General features: G+C 34.9%; 1 protein-coding gene across 3 annotated transcripts in view; it reads left to right on the top strand.

The window, feature by feature from the left end:
• The window catches only part of LARS2 (leucyl-tRNA synthetase 2, mitochondrial), an 84,126-nt gene that overhangs the window by 2,292 nt on the left and 58,481 nt on the right, over positions 1–23,353 (top strand). Inside the window, exons 1-7 of one of the 3 annotated variants that reach the window (XM_086848178.1) lie at positions 691–781; positions 879–932; positions 1,033–1,283; positions 3,177–3,305; positions 12,630–12,721; positions 14,554–14,614; positions 22,203–22,292. In XM_086848178.1, the coding sequence (XP_086704304.1) occupies positions 760–781; positions 879–932; positions 1,033–1,283; positions 3,177–3,305; positions 12,630–12,721; positions 14,554–14,614; positions 22,203–22,292 (699 nt within the window). In that variant the 5' untranslated portion in view covers positions 691–759. Of the gene's footprint in view, positions 1–690; positions 782–878; positions 933–1,032; positions 1,284–3,176; positions 3,306–4,087; positions 4,168–12,629; positions 12,722–14,553; positions 14,615–22,202; positions 22,293–23,353 lie in introns of those variants that run through there. The other 2 variants (XM_086848186.1, XM_086848179.1) reach the window with 2 other exon arrangements.

Below are 23,353 nucleotides of genomic sequence, written 5' to 3'. Positions count from 1 at the left end.
CCCTGCTTGATAAGTATGAGAGAAAAGGAGCAACTCTATAGATAGGTAATGAGACACACAGTGAGGGTTTGTGTATGAATATACGGTGAATGTTAAAGGAAGCATAACTCCCACTAGCTTGCTGGGGATCTAATTTAAGTGCTGTAGCAATTATTTCTACTGATAATGTTTCTACCTTATGGGAAATGCATAAGTAAAATCTTTTCTTATACCGAGTTTCTCTACACTGAGATTTTACTAATGTAACTATGCAAGTAAATTCTGAACTGACACCAAAACCATCCATGGAGGATAGGAAATACTGATGTAAAAATGCTAATATTAAAAAAAAAAAAAAAGGCAGTCAAGATGAGAAGGAAATTTCAGAGTAGAGGTTCTTTTAATGCCACATTTCCTACTGTAGGAAGTAAAATCAGCAATTATGTTGTTGAGACTGGTCCCAAATATGGGAACTGTCTGATTTTTTCTCATCTTAGTAGCTTTAGAAGACTCTCTCTAAAGCATTTGAGGAGTTAACTAGATTTTTAGTTGAAAAAGAAAGCGTTAGCAAAATAGTTGGTTTGGAATATCTGGTTGAAATCTACTAATTATAGTCATCCTCCCCCATCTCTTTTCAGTGATGACAAATTCAGTATTTTTACAGTATAATTTCATCCAACTTCCTCTTCTTTCTGTTTCATTCTGAATTTTTACTAACACCCTGTTAGGCCCATCTTCTGTTCAGGCAGTGGAGCTTCTGGAACCTTCAATTGGCTGATTATGTCTTTATGGGAGACTGAATGTAATAATTTTATTAGACATCTAACACAATACTTTTGGTCTGTGCAAAGGCCACATTTAGTTCTCTTGACTAAAAAATACATACTTCTGTAATTCAGACACAGAAATAAAATGCAAGTTCCGTGGAAAGCAGTTGACTAGTCCAAGTCAAGGTAAAATAGTCTCATAGCTACCAATTTTCAGTATATTCATAATAATCATTGAGTTCTTGTTACATACTGCGGCATGAAATACGTATTTTTGTCTTTTCAGATACCATAACCTTAAGAATGCAGTTGGTTTATCAAAGAGCTGGCCCTTGTTCCTCATGTTTGAAGAGACAATTAAATGGCTTCCTGGGATTAATTAAATGGCAGAGAAAACTGGTTCCTGCTCGTGTGAGAACTATTTACAGTGAGACGGGGAAATGGGAAAAAAAATATGGGTTGGAGACAAGAAAACGAGTTGAAAATTGGTGGTTCCCAAGAATAAAGGATCAGTTCTGCAGAATTTCAGAAATTGATGTAAGCATTATGAGAAATTTGGAGATGGCATGTTTATATTTTTGTTTTCTTAGAATGAAATGAATTGAAGCTTACTTAGTACAGATGGCTTATAATGGTTAGAGGTGCATTACATTTCAGGGGAAAATACTTTCATATAGATTGTTAAAAGCTATTAATGAAATAAGTAAACAAAAACAATAAAAAATCCTGAGGAAAAATACAGTGGTAGGCAAAATATAAATTTGTAAATTTAGGAAGTATTTAAGTAATCAGTTCTTTCTTTGCATATTACACAATATTTGGCAGTTCATTATTTAAAGTATTAAAAGAAACATCTATTTGTAACTTTTGTAAACAATTTTCTCAAGGTTGCATTCCCAGTGTTATGACAAATCTATTACACTACACCTGTGACTCACTAAAATCTGTGTTAAGGGAAAATGATTTTTTAATATTTTCTGGTTTGCAGTCTCAGGAATAGTAAGTGACTTGAAGAAAAAAAAAGTTTTCCCATGCAATAAAAGATCTTGAAAACAATGGTATCTCAGTCTCTGACTCTTTTTGCCTTCACAGTTGTTCTGTCACAATAGATAAAAAACACTTTTGTGGCCCATTGTGGTTTTTTGTTCATCTCCCTTAAAAGCTGCCTTTTCTCTGACAAAAAAAAAATACCAGAATGTTGAAGAGAGAAAAGAGCTTGCTGTTTCTGGGGAAGAAAACTGGCATGAAATGGTGTGCATGCATACCTGTAGCAGGGAAAGCATTCATTTAGACTTGTGTCTTTTATACAAATACATACATAGGAATCATATATAGCATACATATGCTAAGTTCTAAATTGTATTTTTAATGATATTTTCAATCCTTACAGTTGAAGTAGGTTTAGTAACATCCCATATTAAGAGGCAAATAGTGTGTAGTGCTGCAATGAAGTACTCAGATTATTTCTCATTTTGCTGTGATTGAATGAAAGTGATAAAGAAATATTATTTGACAAATATACATTCGGTATATACTGGTTTATATATTAATAATATTAATAATAATTATATTTATATATTCAGAATACTGTTTTATTCAGAACAGTAAAAGCTGAAAGCTGCCTGTAATTTTTTTATTATTAACATTAGAAAAATAATGGAAGAATTTAGCAAGTATCAGTGATACTTGATACTATCAATGTATCAGTGATGAATTCAGTGGTAATCAAGATGTATTAGGAATAATTGATGTGAGAGAGGATTTGTGATTTCTTTGTAACTTTTGTCATTTTAATTAAACCTAAGTAAATTAAATTTTGATTATGCAAAATATAGCATGTAAGATGTGTTTGGATCTGAGCATACATAGCGAAACTGAACAGTTTCTCTTTAGCAGATGTTCATGCAATTGCAAATGATGTAGTCACTCTGGGAGTTACTGCAGTTCAGCTGACAAAAAGCAACTGGCCAGGAGTGAGCTCTGTGTTTGTTGTTAATACAAAGTAAAACATTAATTATTTAAACTGTTATGAGAGTAATTTAATCTGCTATGTTTTCATGTTTTTGTTGGGGCAGACTAAGAACACATAGATAATCAGTTGCAGATGCTACAGTGGCAATGGTGCTTTGTTAAGCTTCAGTTCTGTCAGTATAGTTTTTTTTGAGTAAAAGTGAATCAATTTTCTTAACATTCAAGTGCCATAGAAGTGTCAGTACAAATTGGTGAGATGGCAGCAAAGTGGTAAAACATCTCCATTTACAGCCCCAAAGAAATTGATCCAATGAACTTCATCAGTGCTCACTTGGATCAGTTCCAGCAGAACCGTGTTTCTCTTTCTGGTATCATGTAGTAGTTTATAATGTGCACGTGTATTTATTCAAGTGAAATGCTAACTCATGTAGTTACTAGTTTCTAAAAATTTCTTTCTAGAAATCAAGACCAAAATTTTATGTGCTTTCTATGTTCCCATATCCTTCTGGGAAGCTTCACATGGGCCACGTTCGTGTCTACACCATCAGTGATGCAGTAGCTCGGTTCCAGAAAATGAGAGGGATGCAGGTAAGAAGAGATAAGTGGTAGGACTGGGTGGGGTTTTTTTGTATTTTAGTATCATAATTGATCAGGAAATCAGTATTTTCCAAAATCCATGAAAGTGGAATATGTGCTACAGATCTGTAGATAATGACCCATGAAGCTTTGAGTATTGATATTCAAGACTTTTATTAAAGCCGGTGGTGTTCAGAATTCACTGTTGGTAAGAGATGGTTAGAAGCTACCTCAGATGATAACAGCTGATGCTGGGTGAGGTGCCTGAATCTACTGATGTGTCACACAGTGTTGCTGAGACCTGTGAGACCACACAGTTTTTATGAGACTGACAACCCTCCTGTCGTCTGGGTGGGACCAGGGGAGAGGAAAAGATTTACCTGGCAAGAGAAAATAGACACCACCAAAATCAACTGCCTTCACCTCTTCTGCTCCTGAGAACCAGTTCATGTCATTTGTCACACACGTAGGGACAGCCTCTGTGCCAGCTGGGAGTGAAACCTCTGTTTTTTTGTGACTGCTGCAAGTCAGATGAACAGGATCATTGCCACATCATGTGTGTGTAGCTGAAAGTTTCTCTTCTGTAGCATCTGGCCCCTTGGCTTGCCCCTTTCAGCCTTGCTTATATATTTGAAATATCTTCTGAAGGTGCAGGCCTACAAGGTAGGCTAAGCCTAACTTTCTTGCTGCATCTGCAAGGAGAAATCCTATTTTCCCTTCCACATTTCTCTGTTTCTCAGTCTCCCCTATGCCTGCCATAATTTCTCCCTAGCTCCCTTCTGTCTCTCCATTAGGTTGAAGGGGTAGCTGAGAGCCTTGTTCCTGCAATCTGCAGTGGGATCCTGGCTGGCATTCTGCAGTAAAGGCTGGCAAGGTAAAATTTGAAGGATGTAAGGAAGGTGTGGGAGAACTGTGGCCAGAGTGACAGCCATATTACAGAGAAAAGACATTTGGTAGAGGGAAAATGTGAAGAATCTGGGAAAACAGTAGGAAGGAGGAATATGGAAAGAGAAGGGAACAAAAGAGAAAAATAGCATAGGCAAGGATCTAGGATGACAGGAAGGAGTCTCTAATGTACAAGAGAGAAGGAGCAGCTCAAGAATATAGGTATCAGCATCAAAAGAGTACAAAGAAGATGAAATAGAGAAAAAAATTTGTTAGTTGCCTGTTGTGGTACTAAGTGCTATTTCCTTGCTGCAAGTGCTGTAGAAGTGTAGCATTTCCTGGATTGATCACCGTCCATGAGATCTGATAGGTATCGTCACTGCATTATTCAGTGTGCTGCCTTTCCAAATACTATGTATTTTATGCCAGTGATGAACATACCATGCACTGAATACTTGCTGCTGCTTTACACATACGCATTCCTAGGCTTTCAAAATTACAGGAAAAAGAAATGACTGCCTTAGACTTTAAAGGAGACAAAACCCCCAATGTCTGTTATAACACTTACCTTTCCTGACTCCTCTGAATGACCAGAATTTGGATCTCACTAAAAAAATTGAGCTAATGAGGCATTTGAAGGAATGCTTGATTCTTGCTTGATTCTTGCTTGATGTTAAGACCACTAATGATATAGCCATCTCTTACCAATGGCAGAGGAGGTAGCAAGTAAATTGCTGTTCAGCAAGCTGAAAATTTTCTTCTTATACTTGCAAAAATAAAGTGAAAATAATTATCTACATCAGTAGCATGCCCTAGTTGTAAACTTTTGCATACAAGGTAAGTAAGCACCTTTAATAGAAAAATTTGGAGGAAAGTAAAGATAATATAATTCCAGTGAAGTACAAGAGCCACCATGCAAACAAGTTTTTACTTCCACATTTGCCTATTTTTTTCCCAGAAAAATTTTTCCAGACTTTTCAAGTTTTTTACATCTTGCATTTCAGCATATTTTTATATTACATGTAAAAATTACTTTGAAGAAGTGCCTGTAGAACATGCTGGATTTCTAAAAATACTTTTATCTTCTGTTATGTTAACCAGTTTGAACATCTATTTTTGACTAAAGGTGGGCAGCCAAAGAATATAACTTTCATTTACGATTAAGAGACATTAAAAGTCTCTCAGATGATTTTCTGAGTATGTCAGATTAAGAGACATTGCGTTATTGATGTGCATTAACTTGCTGGAACTTACATTTACCTTAAAAAACTTTTCCCATATTACCCATGCTAATTTCTCCATCACTTAGAATTAGAGTCTGTATAATTGATTTTTTCTTTGCAATTAACTTATCAACTTCTAAAAGTTCTATCTGCCCTTTTTCATGGTTGTACAATCTGTCAAAGGTTATTATGATGTTTAAGATATTGTGACAACTGTAGGCTAACACATGGTTATGTCATAATACTTGCTACATTTCTTAGAAAAATAAATTTGACCCTGTATTCAAGGAATTACTGGAATTCTTCAATATATTAAAAAAAATGCTTTAGAAACAAACTGTTAGTATGCATAATTGTGAAGTTACTCCATTGATTTTCTATTTCTTTCTCAAAATTTGGCTCTAATATTGTATGTTTGAAAGCCTAGGGACTGCTAATTTTTCTCCAATCAAAAATCTGAGTAGAAGTGGAGCCATTGCAAAGTTAGGGTAAGATTTTTGAGTGGCAGTGTTGTTTAAACTTTATATCCATCATTTTCAAGTTAAAAAAAAGGTGTAAGACAATGAGGAACGATGGGCTGTTACCATGAAAATTACAGACAGAACCCTTGAGATTTACAGTTCCCAGGGAAAGCTTCAGAGTACTATATATATTTGTTATTTAATAAACAATGAGGGAAAATATCTATGGTGTGTATGTAATTGAGAAGAATATATGATTAAGAGAGCAATTTATGTTGAATAAGATGGAGGTATTTTTCATTAAGAATGCCTTAATGAGAAAACAGTGAATTAGTTACATATTGATTTAATCTGAACAGGCAAGCATTGGCCCATATTTTGTAATATTTTAGTGAAGATAGACTAGAATACATTTACAAAGGGATTAGGTCCTTTAGACCTTTTTTGGAATGCAGTTGTGTAATTTCTTCATATTGGAGGTATTTTGAAATTTTAACTGGGAAAGTCTTTAATGATTTGGATTCTGCTGTGGTTTTGGTTTTTCTAAAATGTAATTTAGTATTCAATTTTTTTCAGCTCCATAAGGTCTGATTTTGTTTCAATTAAAATATTCTAGAGAGGTAATGCACACTGAACTCTACAAATATTTCCCAGAAACCTGTACTGCGTCAGCACTTTTAAGTATGAAAATAAATATCTACTGCACTTTTCTCCACCTTATTTCTGAGAGAGATACTGCTTCAATAAAAAAGCATTGTGAAGCATTGTCTTGTTCCAGCACTCAGTCCTCAAGGACCTGTAGGCAGTGCATGGGAAACAAGCTGTCATGCGCTTGGATTGGGTTGCTGGATAAATGATTTGTAGAGTACATCTGTTTTAAGATAACTTGTTTACATTTTGATTACTGAAGATGAAGTTTGAAGTCTCTGCATGGGAAATGTAGGCCATATAGATTACTTAGCATGACTGCACTGAGATGGTCTTTCCAGAATGTGTTAACGTGCCATGTTTCTTGAAGTGCAATTAAAACAGTTTTTGTATATGGAGACCTCTACATCTTATTACAAACATATGTATTATAAAATGCTTGAAAAAGTAATTTGTATATTTTGAATGACAAATTCATACCTATTAATAAATCAGTCCAGAATTATGATGCGTAGTTTCTAGTTGCATTTACTCTGTGAATTTACATGCATGTTATGAATTTAAATGTAGGAGTTTTGTAAGAAATTATGAGATTTCCTATTCATTATTTGAGAGTGCAGTATAGAAATGATAGAGATATTCATGGTGGTTTTCACTGTGGCAGATTTCCAGTGTGCTGTTGCTCTGAGAAAAAGCATTTCCCATTACTTTATCATGGTATCGTTAACACGTCTTTGATAAATTCCAAAGTGGATAAATTGTGCCTCTCAGAGGACTGAGAATAATTCCCTTAGTGATCACTAAACAGAGAGTGATTCAGTTCAATAGTTCTTGTGGTATCTTCCTAATGAAACTGGTACCAAAGCAAGGCAGTCGCATGTGAGAGTTGTACAGAACCAAGAACAGTCCTTTCCGTAATCAGGGTGAAATTTCTACATGCTAGCTTCACACTATACTAATTATTTCTTAATTTACATATAAACTGTGATGGATGGGATTAGAATATAATCAGTGATATTTCTACAATAATAACAACGTAAATTACAATGTAAATGAATTTAAGAGCATTTTCTTTTTATCCATATCCTCTTTCAAATTTGATGTATTTTCATTAATTGTTTTCCCTTTCAGCAGTGAATCTTAATACTCTCGAAATTGCAAAAGTGAATGGTATTGAAGCCAGACAGGCAAGTTTAATTAAAACTCTATAATTAATCATCAGTAGAACAAATTATTTCAATACAGATCTGTTTTCTGATCATCACTGGCTGCTGTTCTCCACTTTTTTTTGTGTGTGAGACTGTTGTGGCCTTTTGTCAGGTTATTTCATGTGGTATAAATCAAGTAGCAAATATTGCAAGTATTGTGTGTGAATTGAATCTTAGTTAATTTCACTTTTCCCATAACCTGTACTGAAGGTGTTAATGAGCTCACTCAGTTTCGTTTTGAAAGAAAAAGAGAAAATGAGATATAATTTTAAATGTAATTATGTTAGACAAGAATGTGTGAGATTAAGGAAGAAAAAGATGACTTTGTTCTCAAAATGTGTGTGGTACTCTGTGGATGTTGAATAATTTCTTGTGTTTTATGTTTTATGAGAATAAAAATAAATGGGCATTTTATGTTTTGATAGAAATCTGTATGGGTTGATTATTTTGAAAGTGCCTTCTCTAATATGCAGCGCTATGTTGCAGAGAAGCATTGAAATAGTCCTTTTTAGAATGTACACACTGGTCAAAAATTCCTTATTTTAATCTATTTCCAGGCATGCCTTATCTGCCTGGGGGAATTGTTTGTTGTTAATTTTTACCTGTTGTGTAAGGGTGTCTATTACCTCTAATGGTTAAAAGAGAATCTAGGCTTCACTCAGGTGGAGGTCTTGTATTTAAAGTGTGCTGTAATACGTCAGTTTACATCAGATTTTCAGCAAGTTCAGCCCAATGTAGGCAACCAATGGAAGGAGCTTTCCCCTCTTCAACTGCAAGTCCTCGCTGTCTCATGTGTCTGTGATTGCACAATTATGAGATCCACAATGGAACTAGGGGTGTTTTCTGGCAGCTGGAACTTGTAATCATGCATTTCCCATTTTGTCAGGGTTTTTTTGGTTAGCTCATGTCGAGTGTGTCATGGAGCTGTAAGTAGGGATAGGAATATAGACTTTGCTGTATCAGTTCAAACCACTAATTTGTCAGTAAGCCTCTTAATTTTCATTTCTGGTCATACTTTATGACAGATTCTGTGAATTAAATATATTTATTTGCAGGCCTTTCTGATGCTGAATCTGCTGTCTTTCTTAAAATTTAGAATGCATTGATCTGAGTGCAAGAGCAGTATGTCAGCTCCCTGGTCACAGTTCTGAGACATACTGAGCACATCAGGAGAGCAAACATGTTCTTTGTGTCCTTACAAAGACCGAGGAGAATTCACTGAATCACCGGTCCTGGTTATGTTGATGGAGGCTTAGAACTTTGTTATGAGATCATTGTCAGCTCTGTGTTATATAGTACACTGATCTCACCTACTGATGTCAGATAAGAATGCTCTGAGAGCAAGAGCTGAGAACTCAGCATTCTGAGATCAGTTTCTGTGTCTTCCTCCCCTTGGTCCCACAGTAACACAAAGAGCTCTAGCCATCGCTAACAACAGATGTTTGACCATGCTGTGAAAGGATTCTTCAAAATGCTTCAAGCCAGATTCTTTGGCATCTGAAATGCTTCAAGATGCAACTCTTTTCATTTTTAATGATTTGTTCCCAAAAAGACCACTCATTGTAGTTACTGAGCACTTTGTTCCCCACGCACTGTTTAATCACTTCCTTGTAACATTTTATGTTCCCGTGCAAACCCTGTTAATTGATGGAAAACGCCAATCTTCCACAATTCAAACAGTAACAGTTTCAGGCACGGTGATCCTGCCTGATCATATGAACTTCTGAGGATCTGGAGTTGTGCCACGTGTTCACGAATAACCTGGGAGTTTTCAGCACCAGGAGTTCACCTGCTTGCTTCATTGTGAGGATAAACACAGCTGCCTCTGGTGATAGCACTGCCTTTTGCCACTGTAAAATGGCTGAAACTACACCTGCCTTCTTTTACTTGGTGTAGGCACCCTTAGGCTTATTCAGCTTCCTGTTTAACAAGATACAGTCATTACTTGTTTTTCTTTCTCCTTGAGGCTTAGAGAAATTATTGTCTACCTAGAGAAGTGGCGCTTGGAAGAATGGTCACTGCAGTGAGCAGGATGGATCTCTCAGTTGCATAATGTTTAGAGGTTGCTGTTGAAAGCAAGTTAGCATCTAAGAAAGCATATGACTTGTTTTTCTTCTGTGCTGCTGAAGAGAGCAGCCATGATTTCAGTTAGTGACCCATCAGAGAGCTACAAGGAATACCCTTGGTCTTCAAAACAAGGAAGACCCTTTGGTCTTCAAAACCACTTTCTATTTTTTTCTTCCTATTTTTAATTTGTTTTGCACCATCAAACTGTTCCTTTTTCCTTTGTGCCAACGTTTGACATGTTAGTTGCATATTTTCTTTTCCTCTTCCATTTCTCTTCAGATTTTTATGTTGAATGAGTTAAAATGTAATGTCAAATGCTGCATGGAGACTGAGGCACTTTTGCTGCAGATTACATCCAGAAGGAGCTGACCTGTTGTTTAGACAAACACATTTCACAAATCTTTCAAATCCACTCATGGTAGAGAAATAAAAGAGACAATAAACTTGAAGTCATTTTCTAAACCACTGTGCATATTACATTCATCTCTATAGCAACTACATAAATAGATCTATCCTGGAGGCTAATTTGAGGATATTTTTAATGTCTCTTTAAATTCAGTTTTCTGATTGAAACTTGAATTAGCATACTTCTTCAGACCTTTAACTTGAGGAATGCTATTGGTCGTTAAATTGAACTTTTGAATGTGAAAAGTGAATATGATATTTGTGATAAATGGTAGAATTTGGAAGATCTGGGTGCACAGGTTGCTCCTTCCAGTGTTGATGGTATGGTGATAAAATGTCTGCACATGAACTGTCTGGAGCATCCATCAGCCCTTTTGGGGCGTCTGTAGCTGGTAGTGAAGTTGTTTTTCCCACATACTTTTGCTTGGGAGCATGAGAAATGAGATTGTGCCTTGCATTTGGCTGCCTGTCTATATCCATATCATCAGAAGCCAAATTTAAAAAAAAATAACCAAGAGTGTTTTTTTTCTAATATCATTTACAGTGCATCAGCTTGTAGTAAGAGATGGTATTTGTAGGAATATAAAGGCAGAGCATTAATCTAGGGCATTTAAATAGAGAAATTATATATAATACATGGAAAAAAAATCTGTTTTTTTTTCTTCACATCTGTCCAGAGATAGGTTGTCAGCAATACTAGCAGTCAAAAAGAACTGATCTGCATAAATTAATATTTTAATGTGTCCATAAAAAAATCTGTGGAAATTTATAGCTTATGTGAAGCATAACTGTCTTTTTTTTTCTTTTGTACCAATAGTTTTGAATGATGGATAGATGGTCAGGGAGGGGAAGGGCTGGGCAGGGGTGTGCTTCAGTGGGGTGTTGAGAAGTGGTTTAGGCTCCAACTGACTTTTTCCATGTAAACTCCCCCCTCTGTATGTGAGGAAATAGGCAGTTAAGACTCATAATTTCTGATACTATGGTGTGAGGAGCAATAGTCTGATAGTTAGGGAAAGTTTGTAACATGGAATAGCATTGCAATTTCTGTTAGATGTAGACATCAAAACATGTGCTGTGCATGGGCCCTTACTGGGCTGGCTTGGGTCACAAGTTAATACCTTTGCTTTTGTTGCTGCATCAGTAATGATAGACAGCAGGTTTTGTTTTAGATCTGAAAATGAAAATGCTGAAGAGTCACATCTGTTAAATCCTGTTGCTTTTACACTGTGTTGGTGCCTAGGGCATCTTGATAAACACTATAAAATATTTTTCTTATGAACTTTATCTGTTTATCTAATATTTGTCTATAAAATACTTTCTATGAAATATTACATTAAGTCAGAAGATTGGAAAGTGGTGGAAAAGAAGAATAAAAATAATTCAAAGCAGTGACAAAAGCAGCTCTTGTGCTTCCAAAATGAGCAGATTTTTCACATGGAGATATGAGATTAGTGTGGCTGGGATTGCTTTTTTATGGCTTGTTTGCTTACATGCCACTAAGAAACGTGTTCTTTATATAAATACATATTTTAAGGGGTAAAAAAACTTATTTCTTACAACTTGTAAAATGTTAGTCATGTTTTGCTATTGTTAAACTTGTGTAATTTTTATCATTATTGCTGTATTTATAGCACATTTTTATGTTAAGAAGTAGAATTAGCTTTATCAAGTATCACAATATATATGTGTTTAATGACAGCATCTGAAGTACTGGACTTTCTTTCCTTGGTTATTAAACAGGTTTTTTGAATACTTACCGCATTGCTAGATTGTTTTTCTAAATAATAGGCATGTTAACAGGAAAAATACATCTCTATTTCAACAGTAATTATCTATTATATTTTGTAATAAGCTTTTTTCCCCATCTTTATTTATTTGTGGTCATGAAATAACAACTTGTCAGTCTGTAGTCTATATTTGCAAAAGGTATTTCAGTAAAAATTGACTAAAACTGTTTTTCCTCATCTTCTTAATTCTATCCGGTGAATTTAAAGTTATGGTAGGGTATTCTTTTATTTTGTTTTTCAACACAAAGTAAAAAATTAGTAGGCTACGCATCACTTGCAGTTACAAAACTGTTGGTTCAATTATTTTTACTTAACATCTTCTACTTTAGAATGAATTATTGGTTCTGGCCAGGGGTAGCATCAGCTGCTGAGTTTTACCACCACACAAACTTCCAAAGAGTTGGTTTTTCTCATTGTCAACCTTGAAATATTGAGATATTGAAGTAGTCATGAGAGTTTATTGCATAATACTGCACTTCATAGTCATCTTTTGAAGCAAAGCTGGCCATAGGTGGCAGGTTTGGAAGAAGTTCAGTTCAGACAAAGCAAGTGCTAGAATGCCAAGCACTGTTCATTATTTGGAGGCCTCTCTGTGTTGCTGATGCCATTCCAGGTAGTTGCATAACATTCTGGTTTTTCTTTTTGCTGACAGGTGATAAATCCAATGGGATGGGATGCGTTTGGTTTACCAGCAGAAAATGCTGCAGTTGAACATGGCCTTCACCCTGCAAGCTGGACACAAAGGTGAAGTGAACTGAAATATGGATTTTCACTGTGAATACCTGTATTGTGGCCCCCATAAATCAACAAAACAGAGCAAAAGTAGCACAGAAGAAAGATGGTACAGGAAAGAAAGGGGCTATCTCAGACCAAGGTTATTTGACAACATTTTATGGGACTGTGCAGATGACTCTGTTTTGAAAGATAAAATATGTTGAGATGATTTTCAAGGTTTTAATCTCAATGACTTTTAAATTGTAAAATGCTAGAATATCAAAAGAGAAGCATTCCCCAAACCAGCAGTAAAAATAAATCAGAATTTCATTATGGTGAGGCAAACCTTAGTATAGAATACATAGTGGAAAATTATGATTTACGGGGTTAGATTTACTAGCAGTTTTTTGTACCACGTGAGAGAAGGAAGTAGATAGTTGGGTTTTTTTGAGACTGGATCTTGGAAAGTGCTAAGTAGCCATTATTACTGCTGACTTCTGTGAACATTTTTGGCTTTAGATGACAGAATTGGGTGTTATGTTCTCCTAGTACTCTTTAAAATGAGTAAAAAGTTATAAAAGTAAACAGTTTCTAAAAATTATTTGGAAACCAGTCTTCCTATGTGAAGTTGTTTGTTGTACTCTGGATGCAGTAATCTATCTGTGGTATCTTATAGACCTGGATACATTTGCATCTTTGATAATGTTGTTTCATTCGGTTTGTTCATGCTTCTGGTCCCTTCATAAAATGATAATGTTGTTTCATTCAGTTTGTTCATGCTTCTGTTCCCTTCTTAAAATTCTTGATACTTTTCCAACTAAAATATTATAATATTAAATACTTGCAGTACTCAATTATTCAGCACTGCATGTTTTTTCTGGACCATAATTAAATGCTTGGTTTCATGACTATCAACTTAGCCACTCTGGGAGGATAGATACTACTTTATCTGACAGAATGTATTTTAGTAGAAAGGTAAAAGTCCCTAAGAAATTTTAATCCATTCTACAGTATGTGAATGAGTTCCCACTCACTAATTAATATTGTGTATTTGTGAGTATTTTGGTAAAGGGTATTTAGTACATTTTCAAACTAAAGCTTCACTGTATATCTTGATGTATCCTACTTTACATTTGTAATACAATCCATTCAGGGCAGCATCTCACCCGACAGTGTCATAGTTGATTAATGTTTCTAGTTCCTTGTCACCTCTAAAGATACATGCTCCCACCACCTCGTTTGCACTGGCTCAGCTGGTCTTTGTGGGCCACAGTTTTGGTTTGATCAGCCTGTTGATCAGAGGAAAGAAGGAAAACTGGTGGTGGATTTTTTGAGATTTTTTTGTAGGGCATCTTTTCAGCTGAATGGATAAGATAATTCAGATTATTCTACAGCTGCATGATCACCGAAGCCACAGCAAAATACAGCCGGATAGCATTGCCAGAATAGAGCAGAATTAAGCTGAGAGTGGAAGTATCCCCTACTGCACTGAGATTTAAGAGGGCCCTTTGACTCAACTGCAGTAAAGATAATTAAAAATTGTAGGAAGTAGTGCTTGAGTAATTCTTCCTTCAAACTTCAGTGCCATTTTTACTTTTAAGTTGCATTCAAATCGAGAGAAAAAAATTTATTGCTTCATATACATAGCCATGGAAATTGGACCAGAATACATTAGGGACTTTTAAAATTATTATTTGAGTATTCTGACAATTCTGAGATTTACTGCTAGTGACATCATAGTGTTTAGAGGTTAACTAGTGCTTTTGATTTCTCAGATCTCTATAAGCACCAGATTTTTGATATGATCACTTTGGAAATAGCTTAAGCTAATAATTTTTTAATTTATTTTCATTATTTTGCAGTAATATTCAACACATGAGGAGACAGTTTGATGCACTAGGTCTGTCTTTTACATGGGAAAGGGTAAGATTTTCTTTTTAAAATGGATACTGCTTTATTTTATTGTATGATGGAGCATTGAGACCCATGGAATTTCACCGTTTCATTTACAACAATACAGGTGTCTTTGGCAGTGACCAGTTTGTTAAACTGTAAAATTGAGCTTTTTATCAGATATCCATATTTTTGACATGCTGATATTATCTGATAATATTGATGTGTAGGAGAATCTTTAAAATCATTTTGATTTTGTATTTGCTTTTTCATCTCTTTGAAGTATAAATTTTATATATTAGAAATAAGGCAATAAACAGATATTTATGAAACAGCAATGCCTTTGTGCTAAGGTATGTGTTTTTTGAGGAGTGCAGTTTTCAGTGCGTAAGTCAAGGTTTTAAAGATAATAAATTGAAGTGGTGGCTTGGTTATGTTATTCCAAATTTCAAAGTATAAGCCTGCATTTTCATAGATGTTCATATCAGGATCATTTTAGAAACCAAAAAATTTTATTTAAAACACTAATACTTGAGAATCAGGTGTTGACCTTAAAAAACTTATCAAACACAATCAGACATAAGCTAATGTCATTTTCCAGATAAAAAAAAGAAATTAGCGTTTGAAGTGATTGTGACGTTATTGCATTTACCAGTGAATCAGAGTCAGCCACTACCTTTATATTCTCAGCAATAGCTGCTGCTTATCACCTTAATGTGATTTTGAATAGAGTGATGGAGATGCTAATCTTGGATTTTTATAGTGGTATTGTAGATTTGAAAAGAAAAGCATTGGTTTTCTGTCAGTCTGAGACATGCTATCTGTTTTCTTTAATCATCTAGGTGAAGTTGTTTATTTGTATGTCTTGCATCTAAAAAACCATTTTGTCATGTCTCATACATGGAAGTATTTTTCAGTATAAGCCTTTTAAATAAGATTTGAGTTTTCTTGGTAGCCAAAAAAGTTGCTCTGAAAAGATTTGTTGTGCAAGCTCCACCGCACATGTTCTTGACATCTAAAGTTTAAAGCTGTTGGTGTCTCAGAGGTTGCCTGTATGTGTAGCACAGCAATACTTAGATAATATACAGTACTGCAGAAAACAGTGGAATCCTGTGTGTAGGCTGTGTTATGGAAAACACATGTGCACACACACATCACACACATGACGAGTTCAGTGATGCAGGTTGCGTTTCAAGAAAACTGGGAAAATTATTCTCTTGTGTATAAATTTCTGTTTGGCCCTGTCCTGACCTGAAGAACAGATGGAAAACTGGCAGCATTGAAAATCGTGGCAAGAAGTACACAGGGAAAAATCATTTGTCATCTCTGTGCCTATTCTCTGAGAGTTACCTTCTCTTTACTAGTAAACAGTGTTTTGGTTAATGAACTTTCAGGAGTCTCTGAATACTTGTGGAAAGGGCTTTGAGTCTCTATTATGAACTCCGTTTGAACTGCTTTAGAATGCTCCAGGGACACATACTTGGTGTTTTTGGAAAGTAAGATTTTAAAACAGCTGAAAAATGTTCCTTGAAACACAGCACATTTTAGAGTTTTCACTCCTTAACTTGTGAGCTAAATTTTGTTTTACCTGGAAAGCCTGCCATACTAATTGAAGTAAGAGCAACCTGAATAGTAGCCATAGCAACAGATATGTTTATTAACTGCAAAAAATTTATGATGCCCAAAATATTATGTGACCTCCAAATGCAGATATTTGAGCTGGCCAAGAGAGAGTAACCTGTGGAAATGGAAGGGCTAAGCTGTAGCAGGGTGTTTTACAGGCTGATAAAGCCTGTTTCTCTGCAGAGCTCATTAGGCTGGGCAGAGCATCTTACTGCCTCAGCTGTACTGCTCCTGGGCTAACTCAAGTGTCTTTGCACAGAAAAACACTGTGCTGTGCAAGTACTTACATTAAAAGTGAGCTGTCTGAGGTAAGGAGTATTTTTTTATAGTATTCTATACTTGTATGGCTTTAAATCAGTAGCTTACAAAAAATACTGTGACACTGCAAAAAACTCACTAGTATTAGTGACTCCTATGAACAACCCAAGAAAAACAGATTTTATATGGGCTGGTCTAATTAACCAAGACTGTTTCACAAAACAGGGGCCTGTTTAAAATTTAATTTCATTGGTTTTGCTTAAATCTGCCCCTTTATTGTGCTACTGCGTAGTACTTATCAAATAATGCTGGAGGGAACCTGTTCCCCTAACTTAGATCCTTATTTTGGTGTGTGGTGAATTGCCTTTTTAAAGCATGAACCTTTTATGTTAACTGTCTCTGTCCTCAGTGGCCAGTTTAGAGTATATGCTTAGATGATGGGAAGGAAACTTACATAAACTTTACCTTTTACATGTGGTAAGGGAAAAAAGAAGTGAAAAAAGAAAAAAAAATCCAATTTTATTACCTAGTGCATGTAGCTGTCCTAAAGAATCTGCCTCCTTATAAAGTCAGATGGTGGTCAAAAAATTTGTCTCCAGGAATATGAAGATTAGTTAAATCTCATTGCTTGATAATATTATTATGAACAAATTCCAGTGCACCTGCAATACTAGAAATGTCCTTTTATTTTTCTGTGGGTTTTTTTCATTGTTCTCTGTGTCTTACAAATCAAAATGTGCAGTTATTTCTGTGTTGTAGCTGTCAGTGAACTTACTTATCTAGTAAGATATCATAAATAAGACATTATTAAAAGCTAATTAGATTACTTCAGGTTAAGACACTTTAAAATTGCTCTTCTAAAAAGAAAATCTAAGCAAATTAAAAATGAAATTAAATGCATTACTTTGCCTTAGAGTAGTTTTAAATACTAATGATGATATGATATTTTTACCTGAAACATGGAGGTATTTTACATGCCTCAAGTTAGAAGTATTACATTGTAAATCACTTTGGAAATGGTGTGATTTTGGGGAGAGATTTTTTAAAAATCCGTGAGAGAACACTTCTATTCTGAACATTTGTTTCTCAGTTGGAAGGTTGAAAAGCTGAAGTTTGAACATGGAGGAAATGTCTCTAAAAGACATTAAAAACACATGGAAAATTAAAAAATCCCCAGCATTATGTTTTGATTTTAAGATAACTAATCTGAGCATTTCTGATGACCAGATTTTTCGAAAATATTACCACAGACAGCATAGCAAACTGCCTGTTACTTCTTTTAAACATGATTTTCAGGGGAATTAGGGTGTATAATTTTCAATGATTCCTATCAGCAGCAACAAAAGATGAAGAGCATATAACACTTTTCCTTTATTTTGTTCAAGAGTGTCATCAGATCGAGTGCATGTTCCCAGTAAGCCATCAGTTCACCACTGTTACTATCAATCTGTAACTTTCTCCTAGAAAGTAGCTCGTTCTGTGAAGGTTTTTTTCAATTTCTGCATTCCAAATGACATATTTTTTACGTGAGACTAATGTTCCCTGTCTGCTCTGTACATTAAAAATATTAAATCTTTGGTAGATTTTCTTTGTGCAGATAATTTTCTATTTAGTTTTGAAGTTGTCATTTGTGTGTACTGCCTGAGCATGCATAAAACCAACAGTAGATAGATTATTACCTATGAAATTTTCTTCTTATCCATGTACCATTGATAAACAGTGGCCCTACTTATAATTTAATTTAAAAAAAAAAAGAAACTGTTGATACAAGGCTACTTTCTTTTTTTCAGAAAAGATATTCATGCTCCAAAATGTAACCACTATATGACATTTCTATTTGTAGCTAATAAAGCATAAAACTAAGGGCCTTTGAAATACAAATATTCAAATTAATTTAGAAATGTAGGTTGGTGTAGCTCTAAAACTCTGAATATCAAATAATTATACTTCTAGATGAGGTGGTGTATGCCCTTGAAAACCAAAATAGGCAGATAATTGATTAAATACTGTTTTATCTTCCCAAATAGATTTTGAAAAAATCCATCCAGAGTTTTTCTTCTTATCTCCCTTTAAAGAAGTGCAACATGCTTGTCTTCAGGACAGCATTAGACTGCTAAAAATAAATTTATTATTAATAAACTAGAAAATTGCTTATCTCCGATCTTGAATGTGCTATTCACAAAGCCTGATGGATCTTAGAAAAAAATAAGTCTTTTCATGCAGCCTATAAATATTACTTTTATTTTTTTTTAATAGCCACAGAAGTAGCTTGAAGTTGTAACCTTCTTCTTAAAAATACAAGCAAAAACAATATCAGAGACTCATAATAGAAAATGGTAAGAAAAGAGCAGGTTTAGAACATATAATGAATTTTAAAATAAGACATTTGAAAATTAGTTTTCCTTTTATTAAATACCAAAATTTTTCATCCAGATTTGTGCTTTTTTATGAAGGATTCTTTACTATTGGCTACCCTTATTTGTGGTAGTTGAAAGGACTGTTTAAATCAGATTTTATAATAGTGAATGGCTTTTTGACCTTTACATAGACCAAATTCTTCCCAAGTTGCAGTGATATCAAATCCAGATTGTAATACTACCATTTAGTCTGTAACTGAGAATATATTTGTGAAAATAAACAAGTTACAAACCCCTCTGGTATAGACTTTGTTAGGAACAAATTTCTGTGCTGCAATAAATGGATTAAGCAACGTAGGTTTTGGTAAGGATAAATGTCTTTCCTATGCCTTGCCAGTATTTGCTCTTTTAAAAGCAAACCACCTGTATAGGTGGTTTATTTTAATTGTTGCAATGAATAATTTTCATGAATATCATTTCTGTAAAAATAAGGAACAGTAACCAATGACAAAGATGCATTTTGGTGAGAGTATCTGTTTAAAACTGGGAAAAGTAAAAGGCAAAATGGATGGGGGGAAAGAGGGAGATGCTTTCCCTCCTATTTCATATTACCTTCTGAAGTGCTTGAGATGTGATGGGTGATCACTAAATCTCTCACAGAGCACTGAAAAGCACATGCAGTGGACAACTCAGCAGCATCTTACATATTTTTGGAAGAGTTATGATTTTAATAGGTATTTTATTTTTGTGGAAAATATGGTAATATCCTGTTATATATATTCACTGCACTGCTTTATGATATGGGATTCTATATGTATGCTGTTATGCCACTGTTCAGATCGCAAATGAGAAGCAGAAATGTACAGCTTTTGGCAGGATGGAATGGCTCCAGCGTGTTATTTTTCAAACCCTTTTATAAACTCCTTTGTGTATTTCTGAGTTAAGATAGTTCTGTTAATGTTCTGTGGATCTTTATCGTGCTTATGGAGTATAAATAGAGATGTTAACATTCACCTTAATTTAAGCATGATGGCAGCCTAATGGAAACTTTTTACCAGACGTCATTTATTTAATCAAGGTCAGTAACTGGAATACACAGAAAATTATTTATAACAGTAAATCTTACTGTGCTAAATGATAGGAAAAAAAAACACCAAAACACATTTCAAGATTGGCAAGAGTTTACTGGCTTGTCTTCAGCAGCTCATTTCACTTGGTAGTGATGTAATTTCTCTTTCTTCATTAAATTGAAATGTTACTTAAACCTTCATGGTTATAAAGTTAAATTTTGAGCTTGAGTGATCTTTTTGCATCTCAATGACCATGCAGCAGATTTTTTTTTTCCAGTGATACAGTCTACTGCATTTCTTTCAAAGAAAGCTCTATTTACTCCTGAAAGAGTGTGTACATGGGATTCTGTTCCCAGGAGTTAGCTTGTATCGTGTAGCACAAGCTTGTGTTGCTGGTACATGCTTGTTTAGATTGGGAATTGTAATCCTTTTGTTTCAGTTGACACACATCTGCCCTTCAGGGCCAGAAGGACAAATCTCCATTCACTTTTCTATTTATTTTTTTTTTGACAGCTTACTTTTGTTGTCCTACCTATTTGCCTATTGCTCACACAATCTTATATTGTACTGAAAGGGATTGCTTCTCTTCTTTTGTGTGTCTGATACTCCACTGATGAAACTCTGTTGCCTGTAGTGGCATCACACTGGCACAAGAACTGTTGTTACTGTGTGAAGAAGCAGGGGAGGGAAAAACTGTTAAATGTGCTTAGTTGCAGAGATGGAAATCAGATTTTTATCAAGTGGTGTTTTTTTCAGTGCAGAGAAAAGGGTTTTAATCAAGCAACTGTTTTTCATTACTAGGTCTTCACATGCTGAGCTGAAAACTTGCCATTAAATGTCTCTTTCTGATCTTGAAGGTCTCTTATACACACTTATAGGCACATTTATTCAAAGGTCATTTTAATTGTTAAAAGCAATGTTTCAGCACTGGAATATAAAGTTCAAAGCAACTAGAATATAAAGTTGTAGAAAAACAATAAAAAATTTCTGCTAGAGCATTTCAAATGTCATTTGAGTAGCAGATGATACCGCAGGAGTTGTGTGTAGTGGGAAGCTAGGATGATGGGAAAGCCCACGTGAAAGACATTTCACATTTGGAGCTATTTCTGATGCTTGATAACTACTCCAAATGGAATAAATTTTATCAGTGGCTTACTTTTTATCAGTAACTTTAAAATCAAGAGATGCTCATATTAATTTGAAGCTTGGTGTAGAAGCCGTCTTCCACTTCAAGCAGGTATGTGGGTTTTCATTGTACCTGTGAAACCTGTGTTTGTGTTGAGAAGACAGGGAGTCTCTAATGATGGAATCTGTTACTTGTCATTGCCTATTAAGATCCTTATTTTAAGTTAGGTTTTCTTAAGAACAAACATTTAAAACATGGAGCTTCATAAGCAATTGGTAAGCAGCTTGTTTTTTAATTATCAGAGTTCACTAAAAACTTAGCAAATGTTTTCAAGCTTTAAAAAAGTTATCCATTATATTGTTGTTTGCTTTTCTCTTAACTCCCCTTCTTCCTTCTTATGTTGTCTTTTATTTTTATCTGTCTTTATTTCCTTCATTACCATTCTCCTCACTTGTGACTTTTATGACTCATTTTTTACATACTTTAACCTAGAGCATCCTCCTAACTTGAGCTCCCTTGCCTTTTGGAACAGTTGCTTATTTGACCTTTGAATGTGAGATCTCCTTCTCGAGTCTTTTATCTTGAATTTAAGAATCTTACTGTATTCCATCCTGCCCCACACGGTCTGCCTGCCAACAGCCTGGGTTCCTCAGAGCTGTTTCGCTGTCCTCCTGCTCCCAGTTTCAGCTGTTAGCTCCTCACTCTGCCTGCTTCACATCAGCCAGCTCCCTGCTGCCTCTGAACACCGACAGCCTCTCTCCTGCTTCTCATTGCTGAGCAACAGTGGAAAAGGCAGCCTGGCTAGGAGGCTTCTTTGAGAGAAGTCTACCTTTTTTTCTAGTTTTGCTGTTTCCTTGATCAGGCAGCTGTGATCACTTCCATTCATCTTCTGCTCTTATATCTTATCAGCTTTAATCTTACAGAGTTTTATATCCCATGTTAATAGGGAAACTTTTCCTTCTGCATTAAACCCACACAAAGCCCGTGTTCTCTGGTTTTGTGTGCAGGTGAATATCACTCATTGTAAGCATTATACAAATAAATGGGTTTGTACATGAATATGTACATAAATGTTTACTCTGTGGAATATATTACAAACTCCTGGGTTAATTGTTTAAGTTAAAATGGTGTAGGAAAATACTAAGAATAATTTCAGAATTTTTTATTTTGTTTCATTTCTACAGGAGGTAACCACTTGCTTACCAGAGTACTACAAATGGACACAATATCTCTTTCTTAAGCTTTTTGAAGCTGGAATAGTGTATCAAAAAGAGGTAGGTACAAATTTAACTTTGGATATTTTGCTGCTACACTAATTTAGATCACTCATGTCAGTGGCACATTTCTGGATTGTCCATTCACAGTCAAAAAATGATTGTGTTCTGTTAGGTTTAAATCACTCTAAAATATAATTAATTTTATATATAACAGAATTTTCTATGTAACAGTTTATAACTAACTAACTAACATGAATGGCCATTGTAGCAAGTCAAGTCAGAAGTGTTTATTGTCAGGGATTTGCATTAAAGTGCAGAATCAAAGTACAACTTTTAGTTTTTTATTTATCCTGGCTTTAATATCAAATCTTCTAGATTTTATCATCCCTCATGGAAATATATGACATGGTGGTCATTAGGCGTCTCTTCAGCAGTGAGATTATTTACCTATATAACATTACTGCAGTACTGTCTCAGAACTTAGGGTTTTGTATAGGGTAATTGGAGATTAGGTGCATAACTATCCTGAACTATTCCTGAACCCAATTTGTGATCTCCAAAATATTAAAGTATTAGGTGTCATAAGACTATCACAGCTGTTCATCACTTGCCACTGCATTAAGAAATTACAATATTTGGTAAATAACATGTATCAGGCTATCTGAAAACTGAAGGTTTCAGTTATTTCTTATACACATGATGAAACAAAGATGTTGAATGAGTAGTCCAGAGAACTCTCTGTATAGTCAGGCAACACAGTTCCAAAATGCACGTACAACTGCACTTTAAGGAAGCAGCAATTTAGTACATCTTTCTAACTTAAAATGGAAACTAGAAATTTCTTAAATATGCTTTGATATTTCATTTGTATTCTATAGAAAGCAGGAAACCCCATAGATATCATTCAATAATTCTCTGAACCTGGAAAAAGAGATTGAAGGTGAAAGGTAGCATTTAGGATGGCAGAGTATTACTGAGCTATTTCTCTTATTTGCATTTGTATTCAGAAATCTTAAATGACAACCAGCAAAACCCCTCAATGTTTGATATATATACTAGCATGGTGGATTGGAGTTTGGGGGTTTCTTTCCTTCTGTAATTATTATTTTCTCGTAATA

The sequence above is a fragment of the Cyanistes caeruleus genome, chromosome 1, assembly GCF_971803275.1.
Source record: "Cyanistes caeruleus chromosome 1, bCyaCae1.hap1.1, whole genome shotgun sequence".
Classification (NCBI taxonomy): Eukaryota; Metazoa; Chordata; class Aves; order Passeriformes; family Paridae; genus Cyanistes; species Cyanistes caeruleus.
This window is presented reverse-complemented; position numbering and strand designations above follow the sequence as displayed.